Genomic DNA, 22,212 nt, shown 5'->3' with positions numbered 1-22,212 from the left:
GTTAGTGGATGGAAAATTAAGAGAAAACATTAAGGGTAGGGGGATTCCTGATTAAAGGCAGGCCAAGGACTTATATATTAAAGGACTTACGTATAAAGGAATTTGATCACATATGAAAAGTAACCAGATACCAAGGGTACAGGGATGACTTAGCAGAATTCACGCTAATACGGGGCTCTGCCCTGCCAGATTCGAAGGCCTCAATGGAGGCCCAGGCGAGTAGAGGGCTCGGAGGAGCCTGGCTAAAGTTTGGATAGGGAGAGAGTCTTTATCACTGACTACCCCGTTCCTCTTTATTACCCAATCCCCATGAGGAGAGCTGGCAGGCAGCCAGGGTCGAGAGTCCAGTTCTCCCCCCGAGTCAGCAATGACCGGCGGCCAGGGATGCGGAGGCCAGGTTGGGCGACCACTGGCAGAAAATGGATCTGAGCAACACCCCTCGCACCACACGGGAGGTGACCCCACGCTCCGCCCGTCCGCCGCGCGGCCCACTTGAGGGGCGGGCTGCGCAGGTCGGGCGGGGCGGGGCCAGAGGCGCCGATTGGCTGGCGCGCCCCGGCCTGGTGTTTCCCCGGCCCCGCCCCGTCACCCCTCACTGGCCGCCCCGCCTCTGCCGCGCTCCCCCAGCCCGCGAGGCCGCGCGCAGGCGGGTCCCGCGCTGCCCCGCGGGAGGGGCCGAGCCCGTGTTCCTCCTCCCTACCGGTCCCCATCCTTAAAGCACGAGCCCGGACGCCCCGCCCGTTGGAGACGGCGTCTGGATCTGGACAGCGAGCGGCCGGGGCGGGCCACGGCCGACCGAGGAGGGCCTGAGGCAACGGACCCGCCGCGGCTGGCACACGAGCCTCTCGGCCCCGACTGAGTGGTTGCGGGAGCTGTGAGGGAAGGGGTCGCGGGCGCCATTGCTGCCCGTCAGAACGCCGCAGGGTCCCCGTCAGCCCTCGGCTGCTCTACCCCGGCTGGGAGGAGCCGTCGCCAGTCCCTGGCCCGGTCTCGTGAATCGGGTGCCTCGTCTGCCGCCCGCGCCGAGACCATGTTTGACAAGACGCGGCTGCCGTACGTGGCCCTCGATGTGCTCTGCGTGTTGCTGGGTACGTACGCGCCGCCGGCCGGAGGGGCGTGTGCGCGCGAGCCGGGGGTGTGGGTGCACCGGTGGGTTGCGGGTGTGTGTCCGCTGGGAGGGGACTAGGCGAGAGCCGCGGACGGGCGTGGGGTGGGGGTGTGTGTGTGCCTGACGCGCGAGCCGTGCCGGGCGAGACGCTGGGGGCGGTTTCCGCAGCCCGGGGACCCCGCTTCGCAGCCCGCACCCCGGCTCCCGCGTGGCCGCTGCTGTTTGTCGCCCGGCGGTGCGCTGAGCCCACCTTGCTTGGACGCTGTTCACGCCTCTGCGCTCCATCCCTTGCTCTTCTGTCCTCTGTTTCCCCTTCCACTCCCAGCCCGGAGGGTGGGCTCTTCCCCTCTCGGCTGTAGGGAAGCCTGGTCACTGGCTCATCAGGTTCAGTAGCGAAACGGGAGGTTTGATGCATTGGGGGTTCTCAGTAACTGGCGCCAGTGCCAGGTTTATCTTATTTGTGGGAAGCCGTTTACATTTGCGTCTATTAAAGATTAGAACTCTCCTAATTAGAAGGTGTTACCAGCTTGTAAATTGTCAGGCTGTAAGTGGTTGTGATGATGCCAGGTTTCTGCCTACAGGTTTGAAGAACGTTGCTTTTTGGGGGCTGGAGTGGGGATGGTGTGCCCCAGACCTGCTGTGTCCTTCTCTGCACAGACCTTGCCATTGTGTAGCTTTCCATCTCCTGTGAGAGCCCAGAAGTAGCACTAGACATTTCTTTGGCTGCAGCAAATTTGGCGTTGTCTTTCTGACAGAAGAGTTCAGTTGTGGGTCTTCTGGTTGCCAGTTGCTCTTTTATTTTGACGAGAAAGAATAGAAGTCATTTGGCTAAGGGATAGGCGTTGGGAGGAGAGATTTTCACCTTTTCAGTATGTATTGTGTAAGGCAGTATCTTTGAACTATTTATATGTTATGGAAAAAACGACAACAAGAAGACCTGCTCTATGTTTGGGTAGTCCTACTCATGGTTGAGTATCGAAGTAATGGTATTGGCAAGTTCTCAGCGTTGGTTGGAGGGCTGTGGCTTCAGCATCCTAGATGCAGGTCTGCATAATGGCTTTTCAGTGATAGGAAATTTTCCCCGGTTTTAATCCAGTATTCCACTCTCTTGCCTCAAACCTGACCATTTAGGTGCTTGCAGTCTTGCCGAAGTTTTACAAATTCTGTTACCTGTTTTTTGAGGAAAAATCTCGTTTTATTTATGAAACATCTTTATTGTTTACGAAGACACTTACTGTATAGCTCCACAGTGAATTTTAGGAATTCAGTTCAGGAAAGGGAAACACGATTTTGGAACACTATTTTTATAGAAGCACAAGTGATCCTTTCAGATGTCCGGACATATTCATAATTACATTAAATATATTCAAATTTATTTTCAGTGAAAAGCTTACCTTGGTAAAGATGTTATATTTAAAAATGTATTTTAACTTGTACTGAATATTAGTGGAGGTTTGTTAAACTTCATTTATATTATAGTGAAGGGAGAGGAAAATGTTTAGTCATAAGTAACTTTGATAATTCTAATATATTGGATATTATTCTGTCATTGCCACATATTGTGTATTGTCAGAATTATACATAAACTTCTCCTTTTCCTACCTTGTGGGAGTTGGTAATTTATGAAACAAAAGTCATGTTTTCTCTTTGGGCCAAACACTGAACCAGGATAGATGAAACATAATACTGCTCTTAGGTAGCTCAGTGTTATTAAACAGAAAGTCATATGGTAAATCTATGTTTTGTTTTGTTTTAATTCATGTATAATGGAGGAACCTATATGCAGTACAACTTTATAAATTGTAGGTTCTTGCAGTCTATATTTTCAATATGATGGAAACATCACATAATTGTCCTATAGAGGTAAGGGTAATTTTATTGCTACATGGGCCTAACAGTTGCAGAATTTATGACAGCTCTCAAAAAAGATAAAATTGTGTTTATGATTTTAAGTATCTTTGATGGTTTTGGAAAAAGCTTGTTTTGGGGACTTATGCATTTAGTATCAGTATCAGATACTTATACCGATCTATTTGAAACACATTTTATCTGTTCTTGTGTTACTAGAGTTTTAAAGTAATTCAGTGTATTGTCAAGATAAGCCCAGAATTCCCTATTCCTAAATAGAAAGTGAAGTGTTATTTTAATTTGGTATATACGATGACATTAGATTTAACAGTATCAACACTCCATTACAAGCAGCAGTGAAGGAGAACAGTGATGCTAGAGATACAAAGCATTTTCATGCTAAGTTTTTGGAGATAATATATTTTTATAGCAAACTCACCTTTCTAGTGGAGTCTAAGGGTCCACTTTAAACCAAATTTTAAATTTGGTTTTCATTCATCTTACTGACAGCAGGAGATTGGCGGCCTAAAATCGTGGTAGCTCAAAGAGGGTTATCAACTTGGCATTAACTTTTTTCTTTTTCTTTGGAGAACTACAGGTGAGATTTGACTATAGCAACAAAAAGATGATTAAGCACTTCATAAGTACAGGGTTATGTAAAAGTGATTCATAATTATAATGTGAATATGTTCCAGGTTCTGTTAATGGTCACCCAACATCATATAGTGTATCCATTTGATATGCTGATGTTATGTGATTGTGTTACATGGTTACTTTATAATATTACAGAAGGTGACGTCTGTTGAAGTGATAGTTAAACATGCTTGTGGGGGTGTGTGTGGGTTGTGCATGCGCGCACATGTGTATACGCGTTTCTACCCCAAATCAGTGTTATCACCGCTGGGAAATGTGAGTTCCTCCATATAATATACCCAGATTATTAGTTCCTTTAGTGGATCTGGTCAATTCTTGGAAGAAGAGTGAGAATTTTGAGAGATGATGTATATTTGATTCCTTTCTGAGATGGAGCATGGTCTTGCCATCTTTCTCTGGCTCTTTTGATAATGAGTTCTATGATTGTAGAAAAGGCCATAAATACCATCTGAGCACACAAGAAAAGCTGTTCTATAGAGAATGGTAGTGGGCTGGTATGAAAGCTGTGTTTTTGCTTAATGTTTTAAACCATGTCCTGAATAAAACTTATTAGTGTTTAATTGCTGAGGGTCATTCTAGATTTTATGCACCCTGGCATTAGGCTGCCAGTTAATGGACACTGAGTCCACTAATTGATTCAGTGCACATTGATTGAAGGCTAATTCTATTCCAAGTTCATGTTAAATGCTAGGGATACAAAGATGAATAAGACAATCTGTGCCCTAAAGGAGTTCAGGGTCTAATGAGGGAGAAACAAACAAGAGTCACAACACATCATGATAAGTGTAATAATGAAGGTATGGAATAGATGGCCTTTGAGTACAAAGAAGAGAGTTGCTCTAGATGTGATCCATTATAGATAAAAGGGTTGTCTGTTTATTCTTAGAGATGCAGAAATGACAAAAATTACCTAGGACTACTCTTAGAATCTTTTTTTTTTCTTCCTCAACTTGATATAGGGCAGTGGGAACCCAAATAAGTACCTGTGTTTATAACTTTTTTGCAGGTTCTCATGATGCCTAGAAGATTTGGGTGGAACTGGCAAAGCCTTTTTATGTGTCTGTGTTTTGCTGGGTGGCGGTCATTTGGAATATCCTTCTGTATTGTATATTCTCCTTTTGCCCCTTCAGATCTTTTCTCCACCCTGCTCTTGCTTTTTGGTTTCTGGTTGGCCTGGACCAATGGGACAAGAGCAGGAGGCCTGGAAGAGCCAGTTTACTCCTGCTGGATTTGTGTTGCCAGAGCTGTTCTGTGTTTTGTGAGTAGGTCACAGCTTCTATTCAGTGGCCTTCTGTGCCAGCCAGCTACAGTTACAGATCTTTCTGGGTTCTGGTAACCCTTCACTTGCCCCTTTAGGCCTAGAGATGATAATGACTTTCTCATGTTGCTGATGTGGGAGTATTCCACCATCCCCTTCTGCTTTCCCTAAACCCTGCCTATACTTTTGAAGATTATTCCTTCGTTAAATTCTCTCTTGAAAACCTTATTTGGATGTGCTGTTTTTTCTCCAGGGCGCTACTGATAATACTCATGTTATGTCCAAACAGATCTGAGGTAACTTCCCTTTCTGCACTTGACACCAGTTACAGTTTCCTATAATATAATACAGTTCCTCAGCAACTCGTGAGCTCCAACGTTGGCTTTCTTGTAATGGAGTGGGTCATGGTTACCTCAGCGTGCTGCAAACGTGGTATCACCATTATGCCAAATCAGAGTCAATAAATTTAGGGGAAAATGTGGCAGCAAAAAACATTGGCAGCCATACGTGGTTGTGGAATCCCTGTTACTTATTCTTCTCCAGTAATTATGCTGACATCATCCTGCCCCTTAAGTAGTACCCCTCACGAGTGCTCCCTTTCCTGACCCTGAATCTGGGCCCCTTTCTCAAGTAAAAATCAAATACTTAATGAAAGGGTCTCACTTGCTAAATAGTCTGCAGCCTTCCCTTTTCTCCTGACATTTATTTGTTCATTCACTCATTATTGGGTGAATTCACTCATGTATTTGTTTCTTATCTAGTAGGTGCTGGGCATTCTGTTAGATACCAAAGAGGTAAATAAATAAATAGGACATAGTGCCTATCCTACTTGCCATTTCAACTTCTGTTAACTTCTATTCAGCAAACTTCTTTTGCTTCTGATGAAAGTTTACTGTGCTTGTTTCTCTGTTTTATGTAACTGTTCTCTTTCCTCTCAGCCACAGAGAGAGAGAAGGAATCTCAAAAGATGAACAAAAATTTGTCAAACTGGTATATTCTTGGGTCAGACTGGCCTCCTGTTGCAAGGCTTTTTCTACCTTTTTTTTTTTTTTTTGCGGTATGCGGGCCTCTCACTGTTGTGGCCTCTCTCGTTGCGCAGCACAGGCTCCGGACGTGCAGGCTCAGCGGCCATGGCTCACGGGCCCAGCCACTCCGCGGCATGTGGGATCTTCCTGGATGGGGGCACGAACCCGTGTCCCCTTCATCGGCAGGTGGACTCTCAACCACTGCGCCACCAGGGAAGCCCCTTTTTCTACCTTTAAATGGCTAGTTTGGAACAAAAGCAGAGGCCTGGAGGAAATTGATAGTATTTGGCTCTAGTTGGTTTTATACAGTTGACTTTAAACTTAAATTTACCTTGCTTGGAATAGAGTATGGAAATATTCAGAGAGCATTCCCCTCTATAGCTTTTATGAAAAGTAATTTTTTCCTTTATATTCTTTTTGAATTACATCCTTTTGGAAACTCATGGACATGCTATGAATCTTTATTAATTTCTTTCTTGTTTAGTCATTTTTGGCTGAGTTCTACCAAAGTTTCCTATGTGTTACTTAGCTTGTGGAATTATTCTAATTCTTTTTGATAAGAAATTAAAGTTTAAATTGTTACTGTTTACCCTGCTAAAAAAGAAGTTGGTAGTAAGTCATTAAACACCCACATTTTAAGTGAACCAGTTAACTTGTAGCTTCAGTTTTATGGAAAGGATTTTGGAATGTTAATTGTTTGTTTCCTCCTAACTTAGGTGGCTTAATTCAGCATATGAGAGGGAAATATACAGTCTATGTAATAAGCTAGTTAGGGATTATATGGACACTGTCTTGCCTCTTTTATTATTTTCTTTATGAAAAAGTGTTCATTCAGATATTATGAGCAGTGGTTACAAGTAACTTTCTTCTTTCTTTCTGGCCCTCTTCTTTTTCTACTTACCTTATTTTTCATTTTCACTTTTTCCATTCCAGCCTGCTTTCCTTCTTCCCTTCAACCTTCTTGCTGTGTAGGTTTAAAGCCCAGATGGCTCAGAGTTGTTTTTTACTTAACTGAAACTACTCTAACATTGGGAATGACTTTTTCTTTAAAACATTAGATAGACAGCACAGTGTAGTGACGGACTCTGGATCCAGACTGCCTAGGTTCACATTCCAGCTCCTCCATTTACTAGCTGTGTGACCTTGGGCAAATTTCCTCTTTGTGCCTCTGTTGCCTCAGCTGTGTAATGATAAAAGTACCTACCTTGTATGGTTGTTGTGAGGCTTAAATGAGTCAATATATAAAGGGCTTAGAGCAGTGCCTTGCACTTAATGTGCACAATATGTTTGTCAAATAAAATTAATCATCTATAATCCTATAGCAACATCATTATTTTAGTAAAAATAACATCAACATCGTTCTGTAATAGGGACAAAAACACAAACTTTAAACCGTTTCCCATGAGTACTCATGGAATGTCTTTGAAGCTTACAGAACATCTTGAAATAGTAGTGTTTTATCAGTCACATGTAAAAACCACATATATGATCTTCAGGCAGTGGTAATCCCAGCTGTGGTAGAAATCGATCTGTATAGTCTGTGGTAGAATGTAATTAAACAAATGGAAAAACTGTTACTTTATACAGTGGTTAAGTCCTGAATTTCAGCTTAATCAAGAAAATGGAGTTAGCCACACTCTGGTCACCTTCACTGTTTTTATTGCCCAGGCCTTGGAAATGATTGAGTGACCATGTAAAAAAGTAGACTTAATATTCCTAAATTTTTTGAATGACCTTAATTGTGCATCCTCATTTGTGTAAATTCTATTGTTTGAATTCCTATCTGTAGTTGAGCAGGCAACAAAGAAAAAGCTATTGTGTAATACCTCTTTATACCCCCTCTCCCTCTTACCCCTGTTTTCCAATCAGGTTTTATTTATTTATTTATTGCTTGCTTGCTTGCTTGCCATGGCACGCAGCTTATTGGATCCTAGTTCCCTGACCAGGGATCGAACCGAGGCCCCCTGCAGTGGAAGCATGGAGGCCTAACCACTGGACCTCCACGGAATTCCCTCAGATATTTATTTTGACATATGTTAACCTGATACTATTTTTTATGTTGTGTTTAACACAATGTTAAGTTTTTAAAATATCTGACTTTGCAACATCCTTCATTTATTTATTCATTAGCTATTATGTGCTTAGTACAATGCTAGGAGCTGTAATTATCACTGTGAAAAAGATAGGTAAGGTCTCTATACTAATAATGTAAGACAATTACAGATGTTTGTGAATGCCATGGAAGAATGAAAACAAGATTAGAAGAGAGTGAGATGTTGGAGGGTGGCAATCTCAAGGAAGGCTTCTCTGACGAGGGCATTTTTTTTTTTTTTTTTTTGTGGTATGCGGGCCTCTCACTGTTGTGTCCTCTCCTGTTGCGGAGCACAGGCTCCGGACGCGCAGGCTCAGCGGCCATGGCTCACGGGCCCAGCCGCTCCGCGGCATGTGGGATCTTCCCAGACCGGGGCACAAAGCCGTGTCCCCTGCATCGGCAGGCGGATTCTCAACCACTGCGCCACCAGGGAAGCCCTGACGAGGGCATTTTTGATTTCAGATTTAAGGATGAAAGTAAGTTGGTCATGGAGGAGCTGGAAGATGATTCCAGGCATAGGGAAGAGCAGGCGTTGAGGGCTAAAGGGGCAAAGGGCATTTGTAACAGAAAAGAGGCCAGTGTGGCTGGAATATAGTATGTATCCATGATATTCTTAATAGTGAATTTTGTAACTTTTTTCTAAATGTCAGAGTGGATAATAATAATAACTGGCATTTACTTAGTGCTCACTAGGCCCTGTGTGGCTGTGAGGTCTCTCAAAAACGTGCTCAGGGAGGATAGCTTGTTCATCTTCATTCTGTAGATGATGGAACTAAGGCCTAGAGTAGTTGGGAAACTCCCAGTGTAACTCAGGTAAGAAGTGGTATGGTTGGGAATTGGGAAATGCATTTTTAAGGATTATAACTTTTTTTTTTTTTTTCCTCTCTTGAGGTATGCGGGCCTCTCACTGCCGTGGTGTCTCCCGTTGCGGAGCACAGGCTCCGGACGTGCAAGCCCAGCGGCCACGGCTCACGGGCCCAGCCGCTCCACGGCATGCGGGATCCTCCCAGACCGGGGCACGAACCCGCGTCCCCCGCATCGGCAGGTGGACTCTCAACCACTGCGCCACCAGGGAAGCCCAAGGATTATAACTTTTGAATTCAGATTGACTGGTCCAGATTTGAGAAATGAAGAGGGTGAGGAATGAAGGACTGAGGGAATTAATTGGCTGTAAAAGCAGTGGTTATTTTAGGTGGCCTAAATGTTTTATGACTATCTTTATTCTATACGATGTTGCTGCAGAGTCAGTTTCTGCTTATCATGTTTTGAGCGTGCGTCTGCTGTCCAGAGGAGGCACTTTAATTTTTCATAAGTCAAACGTGTAATAACTACTAAGCGTTTGCTAGGAGGGTATATCATACTGGAAGATGTAACTGATTTGCACTGTTCAGTAACATACCCACAGACTTTTTCTTCAAATACGTTGTTGTCATAGGCATTTCTACCCAGTAAAGGAGACCTTTATCCTTCATTGCATTTCACATGAGTCATGTGTATAGAGTTTAGAGTCACCTTTCGTAACTCATTCCAGCAGATATAGTTAGAGCCTCATGGTTTAGTTCTCAGTTGTCACTGCTTGGAAATGTTTCCTGAGTCTTTTTTCAGGGTGGAGCGCCCAGGAAAATGACATATAGGAAATGTGTAGCGGATGAGCTCTTGAGTTAATTGGCAGCTTGTTAAGCCAGGTTCTGCCTTGCCTTTTGGTTCATTTACGTCAGCAGGAAGAGAGATGGGTTGGCTGCTTAGGTGCTTGAGGTAAATGAGAAGAAGAGAAGAAAAACGTTCTTTATTGAATGAATAAATGAGCCTTTGGTAAATGTTTTACATAAACTCATGAATCATCACAGAACTGTATGGTATTAGCCTATGGTATTAGCCTCATTGTATGCCCTAGCACTGGTAATACAAAATGGGTGAAAAAATAAAACAAAACCCATGGATCTCAAATAGCTTCTTGCTTACTCTGGAAGACAGACTCATAACAAACAATGACAATACTGTATGGTAAGTTGAGTGCCTGATATGTCACAGCACTTAGGTTACTAAGAATGAGTGAGATAGGGTCTCCATCCCCAAGAGGTACACAGAGCACTGTAAGGGGAGAGAAGTAGGAATTTGAATGAAATCTGTCTGTATTTCAAAATAGTTTCTCCTGAGACCACTGCTTTTACTTTCCAGCAGAGGTACTGTAAACCTTTGGGAACATCACTTTTGGCTAGTGCTAAATTCTGGAAATAATTCCTGTAGATAGCTCAGAATCCATCTTTATTACTGGGTGGAAACACTGTAATACCGGTGCTTAGAAAGTGCGTGGCACATGGTAGGCATTCAGATATTTGTTGCCTGAGTGAGTAGGCAATAGACTTGAGGCAGCCACTCTTCTGGGGTTGGAATTCTCACTCCATCTATTACTAACTGTACGACGTTGGGCAGGTTGCTTCAACTCTCCGTGAGTTTTGTCATCTAATGAGGAAAAAGATGATGATAATAGTGTCTTCCTCATAGTGCTGTGAAATTAGATGAGATAATGTATGAGACAGTGTATGTGAAGTGTTTAGCATATTCCTTGCCTGGGCTATTGTTGTTATCATTGTTAAGTTAATAAACCAATGTAGTACCACTGACCCAGTCTGTTATTTAAATTTGATACCATGTGCTGGTGACTTTTCTTTTGGAACATTATTTAGTGTAGTTCTAGCTTCAGTTTAAATAGCATTTAAATTGGAACCTGGTTCGTATTTCAGTTTTTAGTGCCCAGATCACTATGGGAGATGTTTTGATTACTTCTAACCTGTTTCTTTCTGGAATCAGATACCTTACTCAGATCTTCTCGTTTTACTTCTAGGTAAGCAATATTCCCACAGCTCATAGACAAAGTACCCAAACGAATGTTTGTGGTTGTAGAGAGAAGAGCAGACTAGAAATAGGAATAAACAAAGGTGTGTGTGAATGGCATGGTTGAGATAGCCATAAGTTCTCTGAGTACTCACATTTTAAAACATGAAGATTTTATTTTTTGAATATAAACTGGTCAAAAGCTAATAACTTGCAATACACGTTGGAGTACAGCTGCAATACAGCTAAACATAACCAGTTCTTATAACTTCTCTTGATCAATAAGAAGTTTTCCTTGTTTTCTTTCCATAGAGTTTAAAAAATAAATGTATATAGTAGTCACATCCATCTGCAGTGTTCTTGGATAGTCCTAATTTTAGGTAACAGTCTTCTTCATAGAGGCAGTTTGTTAAATCTATGACTAAATGTAATTTAAAGTCATACTTCTATAATATTTTTCTTAAAAAAACTATTAAAAAAACCCACACTTTTTCAAATGACATCCCAATTTGATTTAGAAAATATACCTAGCATAGTTATGCAGTGCAGCAGAAGCAAGTGATGTTTATTGTATTTTACTTTTTTTTAAATGGCATTGATACAAGAGAGGAATTTTGAATATGCTCCTTCTCAAATATTGTCTGTGCCTAACCCAGTGGCCCAGTTGGAGAAAAGGTCTCTTAATTTGTGATTGTTATCAAAACTTGTTAGGCAAGTTATGGGTAATACTCAACTTTATAGCTAGTGTTGGATATCTACATTAATATGAGAGATTCTAAGTTCTGCCATTGAATATAGTTTAATTACTAACCAAATCTAATAAATAGCTTTTAAGAAGATAAGTTTTTGCATTAGGATTTGACATTGTGGATGATTTTTCACTGAATAACAATTTTGTTTATGTAACTTTTTTTAAAGGGTTCAGAGTGTGGTCTGGTAGTGAAAGAGGTTGGCTTGGAAGTCAAATTCTAGTCTTGCTTCTGCTACTCTCTCTGATCACATGGGCAAGATCACTTGGGCTCCTTCGTCTACTTATATGTAAATTATAGTGAGAAGAATATCTGCCTTGCCTATCTCTCCGGATCATAGGGGTGAGCACACCTTGCTTATTAAGGAGAGTCAGTAGCTGCAGAATATGTTGGAGCAGTTGATACCACTGGACTCAGGGTAGGAAAACAAAGAGCACATGGTAAATGGGGCATTTTGAGCAACTGCAGCAGACTTGCAGGAGATCAATTATAAATCTAGCCTGGCCATGAAGGCAGTGAGTGTTGTCAGAAGAAAATAGGAAAAAGCTGAAGACTGATTGAAGTATCCAGGAAGTAGTGATATAGGAAACATGGGCCCTGATACCAAGTAAAGTAGGCCCCTTCTTGAGTCTCTTCTTTTGCCACACATAGGTATATGACTTTATCAGTGACCAAATGGCTCATGAAATCTTGCAACTAGTTGGTTACTCTTATGTCAGCCATATTGTGAGAAATGGTAACATATGCTACCTTGAGAAGCCAAAGCAAAATATAATTTGGTCAGACTCACTGAAATTTCAGTGAAGGAAGATTTTCAGTTTAAAATAAGATAAAGAATAATGTCCACCTACTATCAAATTAAAAAGAAAAAACGAAAAAAGAAAGAAACCACAATTCTAACCTAGTCTGCTTATTATCAGGAGATTGTCATCTGTATCAACAGCAATTTGTCTTCGGCTAAGACTCAAATTCTTTTGGCAAAGATCTGAAATTCCAGGGGAATCTGTTCTAACTTTATATCTACCTGTGCTATATTCTATTCCAGTGACTTTAAGAATAGTAAATAGGAGAGAGATGTTCTTTGAAATAAAATAATAACATTATCTAGGATTATGTTTGTGTTTTCCTCAGTACTAGTCTTGCAGTTTGTTAGCCAGTTAATGATTGGAATGGTGAGACCTTAATGTTACTGTTTAGCTGTAGCTGGCAGAATGATTCATTACTACGTAGGGCATTGGGATATAGCTATCATTGAACAGTTAAGGAATTTTGTCTATCCTGTAGCCCTGGAAACCCACCACCAATTAGAAATATGTACATCATAATTAAAATACCATGGCCGAAGTTGTAAGAAAATCTTGACAAAATTGAGTCCTATTTAAGAGTCATATTTTGTTTGCTAATAATTTAAAACTTACACTTAAAAACACTGAGTAGTTGTGACTGAAATTTTAAACTCATAAGCCTCTGTAGCCCAAAGGGCCCTGATATTGGCTTTGGCTAACTTAATTTCTTCTGATAAAAAGAGAGGCAAAGAGGAGAGTGAGGAAAAGGAAAGTTTAAAAAAACAAAGAAGTGAATATTGCTACAGTCTGTTTTTACCTTCCAAGAGGAAGTCAGGAGAGGGTGAAGCTTCTTTGAGAGGAAGAGGGCCAGTAGGATTAATCATGAGGATGTACCTCACAAGGCCTGAGGTTGCTGCCCAGTGAAGAGATTGTAGTGGAGGTTCTGATTTTCAGTTGGGTAAATCTAAGGGTCACATTTATAGTAATTTAAATTTCCTGAAGTAAGGAATTTGTCCTTTAGGTTGATCAACTATAATTCAACCTATGTTTACAATTTACTAGGAAAAAAGAGCAGATTGCTGGAAAAATTTTGTTATAGTTACCCTTACTTCATGTCCTCAGACTTTTCATAATTAAGAATGAAATACCGAGATTGGAGGGGAATTCCCTGGCGGTCCAGTGGTTAGGACTCGGCTCTTTCACTGCCGTGGCCTGGGTTCGATCCCTGGTTGGGGAACTAAGATCCACAAGCTGCCCAGTGCGGCAAAATCAATCAATCAAATTTTATAAAAAGGAATGAAATATTGAGATTGGAAGACAGCATAACTTGGTTGAATATTTTGTAAATTAAAAGCAGAAGAGTTTGACATTTTGAACTGTAAGGTACATCAAACAATTGTGGCAGAAATGTTATAGCTCATATAGGGGCTAGCCATAGGCATGTTTTAGTGTATTATCTGAATATAATTCAGAAGAAGGTGTTTATGTTATAGGAGATAAAGACACATTAGTACTGTGTATAATAAAGGGGGTGAATGGGTACTTTTTGAGGGGGCTAGCATCATATCTGTGCAAACTATGATTACTCAAAATAAGAGGGGAATGGACTGTTGTATTATTTTAAAGCAGTTTAAATGTTAGGGTGTTACCTTGCAATTTCAACAGAACTTTATTAAAATATTTTGTATGTTATCAAGATACTAAATAAGTTTCCAGGGCTTCCCTGGTGGCGCAGCAGTTGAGAGTACACCTGCTGATGCAGGGGATGCGGGTTCGTGCCCCGGTCTGGGGAGATCCCACATGCCGCGGAGTGGCTGGGCCCGTGAGCCATGGCCGCTGAGCCTGCGCGTCTGGAGCCTGTGCTCTGCAATGGGAGAGGCCACAACAGTGAGAGGCCTGCGTACCGCAAAAAAAAAAAAAAAAAAAAAAGTTTCCATTTATTTTTACTAATGTATAAAAGTTTTACAGAATTATTTTATATTGATAGGATGCATAAAAGTTAAAGAATATGGACACTGGAAGCATACTGGTCTGAGTTTGAATTCTAGTTCTATCACCTACCACTAGGGTAAATCACCCAAGTTGACAACTTCAGTTTCTTTATCTGAAAAGGACTGGGTTCATCTGTATGTTCTCCTTGGCTGTGATGCAGTGTCCACTACATAGTAGGCATTTGTTTATTCCAGTAATATTAGTTCACATATTGTGTGCTAGGCTCTGTCTTAGGCAGTGGAGATGCATATAATCACACAAATAAATATAAAAATGAACCAATAAGTGCTATGAAGGAGAGGTATGGGTACTATGCGAGTTTATAAAAAGGGTTTTGAATAAGGAGGATAGGGTAGCTTTTTAAAATGGTGACTTTGGCTGCAGGGAGGAATAATAGATTGAAGCTGGAAAACAATGGATTTAGGGAGATCAGTTAGGAGGCTGTTGCAGCCATCCAAATGAGATAATGGTAGTGAAAGTAAAGAGGTGCTGGTGGAAATGGAGAAAAGTTTGAAGGGATTTGTGAGGTATCTGAGAGGTAAAATGGGCAGGTTTTGGTGACATATTTAAAGTGGGAAGTCAGAGAGAGAGAAATGTCAAAGATAGTTCTGAAAGTTCTGGCTTGCATAATTGGATAGACGTTGGTTTCTGTAATAACTGAGCTGGGGAGCACTAGGAGAGAACCCATTTGAGATGGGAAGGGGGGTGGAGATGAGATAGTGAGTTTTATTTTCAGCGTGTTGTGTTTAAGGTGCCTTTGAAATTTCCAAGAGGAAGTATCAAGTCCTTGTTTGGATAAATGGGTCGAAAGCTCAGAGGAACTGTCTGACTTTTGGGAGTCATTGTCATATTCATGGTAATTGAAGTCATGAGAATTGATGAAATCTCAGGAAGAAGTTATAAAGTGAAAAGGAAAGAAGGTTTAGGACCGAGCTATGAGAAACACCAACTTTTTAGATTGGTTGGAGGAAATGAAAAATACCAAGACTGAGAGGGAGGGAACACTTTAAAAACCAGGAGAATGTTTCTGGAAAGCCAAGTGAAGAGAATGCTTCAAGGAGAGAGTGGTAACAATGTCTACATTCTCCTGAAATGTAAGTAAGATAACACTTGGAAAGTGTCATTGAGTTTAGTTACACAAAGGTCATTGATAACCTTATGTAAAGCCATTTTTAAATTGGGGGTGGGCTGGAGGCTTCCCTGGTGGCACAGTGGTTAAGAATCCGCCTGTCAATGCAGGGGACACGGGTTCAAGCCCTGGTTCGGGAAGATCCCACATGCCGCAGAGCAACTAAGCCTGTGTGCCCCAACTACTGAGCCCACGAGCCACAACTACTGAAGCCCGTGCCCCTAGAGCCCATGCTCCGCAACAAAGAGAAGCCACTGCAATGAAAAGCCCACGCACCGCAACGAAGAGTAGCCCCCGCTCGCGGCAACTAGAGAAAGCCCGCGTGCAGCAACAAAGACCCAATGCAGCCAAAAATAAATAAATAAAATAAATACATTTATTAAAAAAATAAATGTTAAAAAAAATAAATTGGGGTGGGCTGAGAAGTGAATAGTTGGTGAAGTGGAAATCTGTGGCTATTGGTAATTCTTTTAAAAAGTTGCCCTTAGAAGGGAGAGTGTAGTAGCCAATAGTCTGGGATAATAGGTTGTCATGATTTCCTGTGATATGCTCAATGGGGGAAGAAGGATCTTGCCAGATAGAGGGACCATTTTTAGGTCAATGGTATAGGAATAGTTGAACTCTTACAGAACCCTGTTTACTGAGAACACTGGATTATTTGATATCCTTGTTTTTCAAAGTAACTGTTACCAAATGTGGTGGAGTTTGGGATATGAAGCCTGGTAGACTTGGTTTCAGAATTCTGCTTTGCTCTGTATTCTTGCTTCAGGTCACACAAATTCTTTTTTTTTTTTTTTTACAAATTCTTATTTAGTGTTGTTGAGCTTCAGTTTCTTCACTTGCATAATGGAGCGAATACTGTCTGCTTCACAGATTTGTTAGGAATAAACGAGAACCTATGTAAATAAAGTACCTGGTACTTAGTAGGCATTCAGCAAACTAATATCTGCCTGTCTTTTTTTTTCTTGCTTCCCATGGCAGCTGCTGTTTATTGTGTAGTTTCAGCATTGCATGTTTGCTCTTAGCCATAAAGGAATAATTTGCGGGAGTTCTTCCTTCTTGCAACTTATCTTCTGTATAAAATAACTCGAGTTATTTTATAACATAGATTTTTGGGAAAACGGATATATGATTTGCTACTGCAATAATAACTATTAAAAAAAAGAATTTTGCTAAACTTTTTTGGCTTGTGTGCCTTTTTAAAAAAGTGTGTGTGTTTTAAACAAAGCTTACTAATTTAGATATGCCACTTTGGTAACTTCCTGCCAAAGTTAGAGTTTTTATGTTTTCCTTCTGAGACACACCTTAGTATAACTTTATTTTAGTTTCTGGAACCTTGCCATTTGGCATAATTTCAGACTAGACATGATGGATCCACATAAATACTTTTAAGATTTAAAATACACAATACATTTTTTTTTTTATAGGTGGGGTCATGTGAACTCTTAAAAGCCGTTGAGGTCTCAGGTCTGGATTTTATTTGGTTGTTTAAAATTTATTTGTAGTTTTGATTCTTGAATTACTTCTTATGCATATTTTGTACCAAAATGGTGAAATCAAGTCAGTCAGGTTTCTTTTCTACAAGTTCAGTTGCTAAAGCAGTCTCCTTAAAGGATTTAATATCTGCCCCCCAACCACCACCATAAACAGTCTCTAAAGAGGAATTAACTTATGTATATACCTTCCTAGACAGTGACTATTCTAGAAATTCTGTAAAGGCATTAGAGTTTGCCAGCTTTAGTCAAGAATCAGTATGATAGTAAACGTACACTTTTTATTCTTTGGAATATAGGCCTTCCTGCTGAATGGGAGCAGTTGTCTCTTGCCCAGCTGCTAATAAGGGAGACTTCGTTGGTTAAGGGAAGCTTGTGGATGGTATTGCTGAGACTGGAAGTCTCATTGGTTCAAAGAGAGAAGTAACTTAATCAGGTGATCTCACCTGAACACAGGACGCTTTGTCTTATAAGCTTAAATAATATCCAGATAAAACGCTACAGGTCAATTTCTTTAAGCTAAAGACTAAATAAACTCTGTAGAAGCTATGTTTCAAAGAGGAACCTTCCCCTGATTCACTCTTATATATATATTTTAAAATTTTATTTTCTTTATTTATTTTTGGCTGCGTTGGGTCTTTGCTGTTGAGCGCGGGCTTTCTCTAGTTGTGGTGAGTGGGGGCTACTCCTCATTATGGTGCGCGGGCTTCTCGCTGTGGTGGCTTCTCTTTGTTGCAGAGCACGGGCTTTAGGTGCGTGGGCTTTAGTAGTTGTAGCTCGCAGGCTCTAGAGCACAGGCTCAGTAGTTGTGGTGCACGGACTTAGTTGCTCCGCAGCATGTGGGATCTTCCCGGACCAGGGATCGAACCCATGTCTCCTGCATTGGCAGATGGATTCTTAACCACTGCGCCACCAGGGAAGCCCCACTATCTTATATTGTCTTCTGAAATTTTTTGGCTTTGGATAAACCTTTGAAGAAAGATACAGTAGTTAATATTTGATGAAATGTTCCTGTATATCTGTTTATAGATTTTCTTTTAAAAAAATTAATTTATTTGTTTATGGCTGCGTTGGGTCTTCATTGCTGTGCACATGCTTTCCCTAGTTGTGGCGAGCGGGGGCTACTCTTCATCGTGGTGTGCGGGCTTCTCATTGAGGTGGCTTCTCCTGTTGTGGAGCACGGGCTCTAGGCGCGTGGGCTCAGTAGTTGTGGTGCACGGGCTTAGTTGCTCCGCAGCATGTGGGATCTTCCCAGACCAGGGATCGAACCCGTGTGCCCTGCATTGGCAGACGGATTCTTAACCACTGCGCCACCAGGGAAGTCCCATGTTCATAGATTTTCCAAGTTAAAATAACTTTTTCACTGGAGGAACTTCTTATATCTTGTTTCTTTCCCCAAAGGTATATAGTTTGTAATATATTTTGCTGTTTGTATTTCGGAAATACATAGTGTTTCATTATATGGATTCAGCATAATGCATTTAACCCCATTTTTCGACATTTGAGTCTTGGATATGGAATAACATCATTAGTAAAATCTAGATTAGTTTTTTCTTTTAAAATAATTATTCTGTGATTTCCAAATTTTCTAAAATTAACATGTAATAAATTGGTAAACTCTAAAAAGCCCAGAAAAGAATATAAGTATTACTACTAATCTTACTGCCGCCCAGAGATGACCTCTTTTTTATTTATTTTTTAATTTTTAATTTTATTTATTTATTTATTTTGCGGTACCCGGACCTCTCACTGATGTGGCCTCTCCCATTGCGGAGCACAGACTCCGGACGCGCAGGCTCAGCGGCCATGGCTCACGGGCCTAGCCGCTCCGCGGCATGTGGGATCTTCCTGGACCGGGGCACGAAGCTGTGTCCCCTGCAACGGCAGGAGGACTCCCAACCACTGCGCCACCAGGGAAGTCCGATGACCTCTTTTTTAACATTTTGGTTGTATATTTTTCCAGACACTTTTTAAAAAAAACCTGTGTTCTAAATGGAAATACACTGTCTTCAAATGAGCTAAAGAAGACTGTTAGGAAACTTCTCAAAAGAAATGATAGATCCCTCCCCCACCCCCCGCCCCAAAAAAAAGATCTGCCTAAAGTCCTTGTAGACCAAGCTAGAAGTCTGTATTAACTGAGAATATCCTTCCAATGTTGAAGAAATAAATTTCAGACAGAATTCAACATACAAACCAATACAAGTCATTATTTGTAATCATGTATGTATCCAGCATAACTTTGATACTAACATGGCAAAGACATTTTATATATATATAAACATCCACATATATATATCTACATTTATATATCCATTCTCTCTTTCTTATGAAAATATTAAGAAAAAATTAGGAATAGAATTTTACCAAACTGAATCTAGTTATCTAAAAGACAATATATTACAGTAAAGTTTGATAAGGTCCCAAAAAAATCAACTGAAATTTTAGAAGCAGTTGATTTTATTGGACATGACTGGAAAATTTTTAAAAATTAATTTTGAAGAAAGAAAATATTTTCCAAATATGCTTATATACATCTATATCATTCAATAAATCTATTTATATTTACATATTTATATTTATTTTAATATTCAATAAATATAAACTGTAGGTATAGTAGACATCAGACTCTGTATTCAATGTTAGGCATCTGTTTTAAACAAGATTCATTTCTTGCCGTCAAGTAGCTTGTAGTTTATTGAAAATATAGTTGAGGCCTAGTGATAATGGTAAGAAAAAGAAAAAAAGAGGGAGAAAACAATAAAAAGCATTTTCTTTAAAGGGAATAGACAATTCCTAAGCAGGTATTGGTGTGAAATAAAGTTAGAGTGATGAGTAAATCATACAGTTTTGTGTCTTATGTTCTGTGCTCTCATTTCATGTCATCTGATATGATGCGAAATTATATTTAGGAGTAGAGAGACCACTTACTAATGGCAGTACTTGGATTTAAGAGCCTCATCACATTTGTCAATTAAAAGATAACCTAGCTACAATGTGGCACGTGGACTCGAAAACTCAAGAGGGGCTTCAAGAGTATAAAAAATTATCATGACACTTGTGAAAATTAATCAGAAGAAACTGAGAAATGACTGGAAGTTTAAAAGAAGTATGTGGACTGTGAGGGAGAGGAGCAGTAGGAACTCTGATTTATTGCTGGTGGGATTGCAAAGTACTACACCTAGTTTGAAAGACAGTTTGGCAGTTTCTTACAAAACTAAACATACTCTTACACAGGATCTAATAATCATGCTCCTTGGTATTTACCCAAATGTAAAAAACTTATGTCCATACAAAATCCTGCATGTGGATATTTATAGCAGCTTTACTCATAATTGTCAAAATTCAGAATTTTTGGAATTCCAAAATTTTGGAATTTGGAAGCAACAATGATATCCTTCAGGAGATGAATGAATAAACTATGGTACATCCAGACTAAGCAAAAAGTCATGAAAAGATATGGAGGAGCCTTAAATGTATATCACTAAGTGAAAGAAACCAATCTGAAAGGGCTACATACTGTATGACTTCCACTATGTGACATTCCAGAAAAGGCAAAACTATGGACAGTTGTTGCCAGGAGTTAGAGGAGAGAGAAGGATGAATAGGTGGAGCATAGTGGATTTGGGGGGCAACAAAGCTACTACTCTCTGTAATACTATAATGGTAGATGCATGTCATTCTACGTTTGTCCAAACCCATGGAATGTACTACACCAAGAGTGAACCCTGATGTAAACTATGGACACTGGATGACAATTATTTGTCAATGTAGGTTCATTAAGTGTAACAAATGTACCACTTTGGAGGGATTATTGATAATGTGGGAGGCTGCGCATGTGTGGGGAAAAGAGGTATGTGGGCAATCTTTGTACCTTCCACTTAATTTTGCTGTGAACCTAATACTGCTCTGGAAAAAATAAAGTCTATTTAAATAAAAAATAATAATAATAAAATAGTTAACTAACAAGGAACTACAGTATAGCACAGGGAACGCTGCTCAGTATTTTGTTAATAACTGAAATGGGAAAAGAATTTGCAAAAGAATAGATACATGTATATGTATAACTGAATCACTTAGCTGTACACCAGAAAGTGACACAACATTGTTAATCAGTTATGCTCTGATAGAAAAGAATTTAAAAACAAACAAACAAAAAACCTGTGCTCTAAAAAAAAAACAACAACAAGTTGGGATATTACTTTATGTACTCTTTTTAACATAGTCTCCTACAAAATTACTTTTTTTTTTTTTTTCTTTCTCTGTACGCGGGCCTCTCACTGCTGTGGCCTCTCCCGCTGCGGAGCACAGGCTCCCGACACGCAGGCCCAGCGGCCATGGCCCACGGGCCCAGCCGCTCAGCGGCATGCGGGATCCTCCCAGACCGGGGCGCGAACCCACGTGTCCTGCATTGGCAGGCAGACTCTCAACCACTGCATCACCAGGGAAGCCCCTACAAAATTACTTTTAATGGTTATGTGTGTTTCATTGTTTGTATTTGGCATAATCCACTTTACCTCCATTTTTTAATATTTAGGTTATTTGCAGTTTTTGTGCTGTAATTCTGTATACAACATCTTAGTAGAAACTTTGGAAAACTTCTCGGGTCGCCCATCCCAGACTATCTCAGTGTGTTCTGGCCTTTTCTGCCTGCTTCTCTCTCTCTTCCAGTACTTCCTTCTTTAACAATAAGACCAGATCAGGCGGACAAGCTATTCTTCAAACAATTTATTAACTATCAGGCAACGAACATGCTGCCCTTTGTGAATTCAGGGATCAGAGAGAGACATAGACCCATTTTATTTGCCAGAGATAAATAAGTCCAATACATCAGTTAAGTGTTGTGATAATTTTATGTATGTATCAGGTCCATGGAAACTCAGAAAGAGAGCATTGGTTGTGAAGGCAGTAGGCAGAGGAGAAAGATCTGGGAATAAGCATTTAATTAAGCTCTCTTAATATGCCAGGTAATATGCTAGGCATATTACTAGGCTCTTAGTTTACAACAAGGAGGTACATGAATTATATTTATTTGCATCCACCATATGAGGAAACTGAGCTTAGATAGGTAGATAATTTGCCCATGCTCACTCAAGTAGTAACTGGGAGAATGCCCAGAGTAAACCCAACTAGGTGTATCTGACTACAAAGCCTCAGCTCCATCTGGGACCCCACCATGCCACACCAAAGGAAAGATTCCAGGAGGAGCTGAATAGAAAGAAGCTAGAATGGCAAGTAGACCTTAGC

General features: G+C 40.6%; 1 protein-coding gene across 2 annotated transcripts in view; it reads left to right on the top strand.

Annotated features, from left to right (window-relative positions):
• The first annotated feature begins 609 nt into the window (after positions 1-609).
• PLPP1 (phospholipid phosphatase 1) overlaps positions 610-22,212 on the top strand; it is a 118,928-nt gene continuing 97,325 nt past the window's right edge. For both annotated transcript variants that reach the window (XM_030843310.2, XM_030843306.2), the window contains exon 1: positions 610-1,088. In XM_030843310.2, the coding sequence (XP_030699170.1) occupies positions 1,031-1,088 (58 nt within the window). In that variant the 5' untranslated portion in view covers positions 610-1,030. The remainder of the gene's footprint in view (positions 1,089-22,212) is intronic.

The sequence above is a fragment of the Globicephala melas genome, chromosome 3 (genome assembly GCF_963455315.2).
Source record: "Globicephala melas chromosome 3, mGloMel1.2, whole genome shotgun sequence".
NCBI lineage: Eukaryota > Metazoa > Chordata > Mammalia > Artiodactyla > Delphinidae > Globicephala > Globicephala melas.
This window is presented reverse-complemented; position numbering and strand designations above follow the sequence as displayed.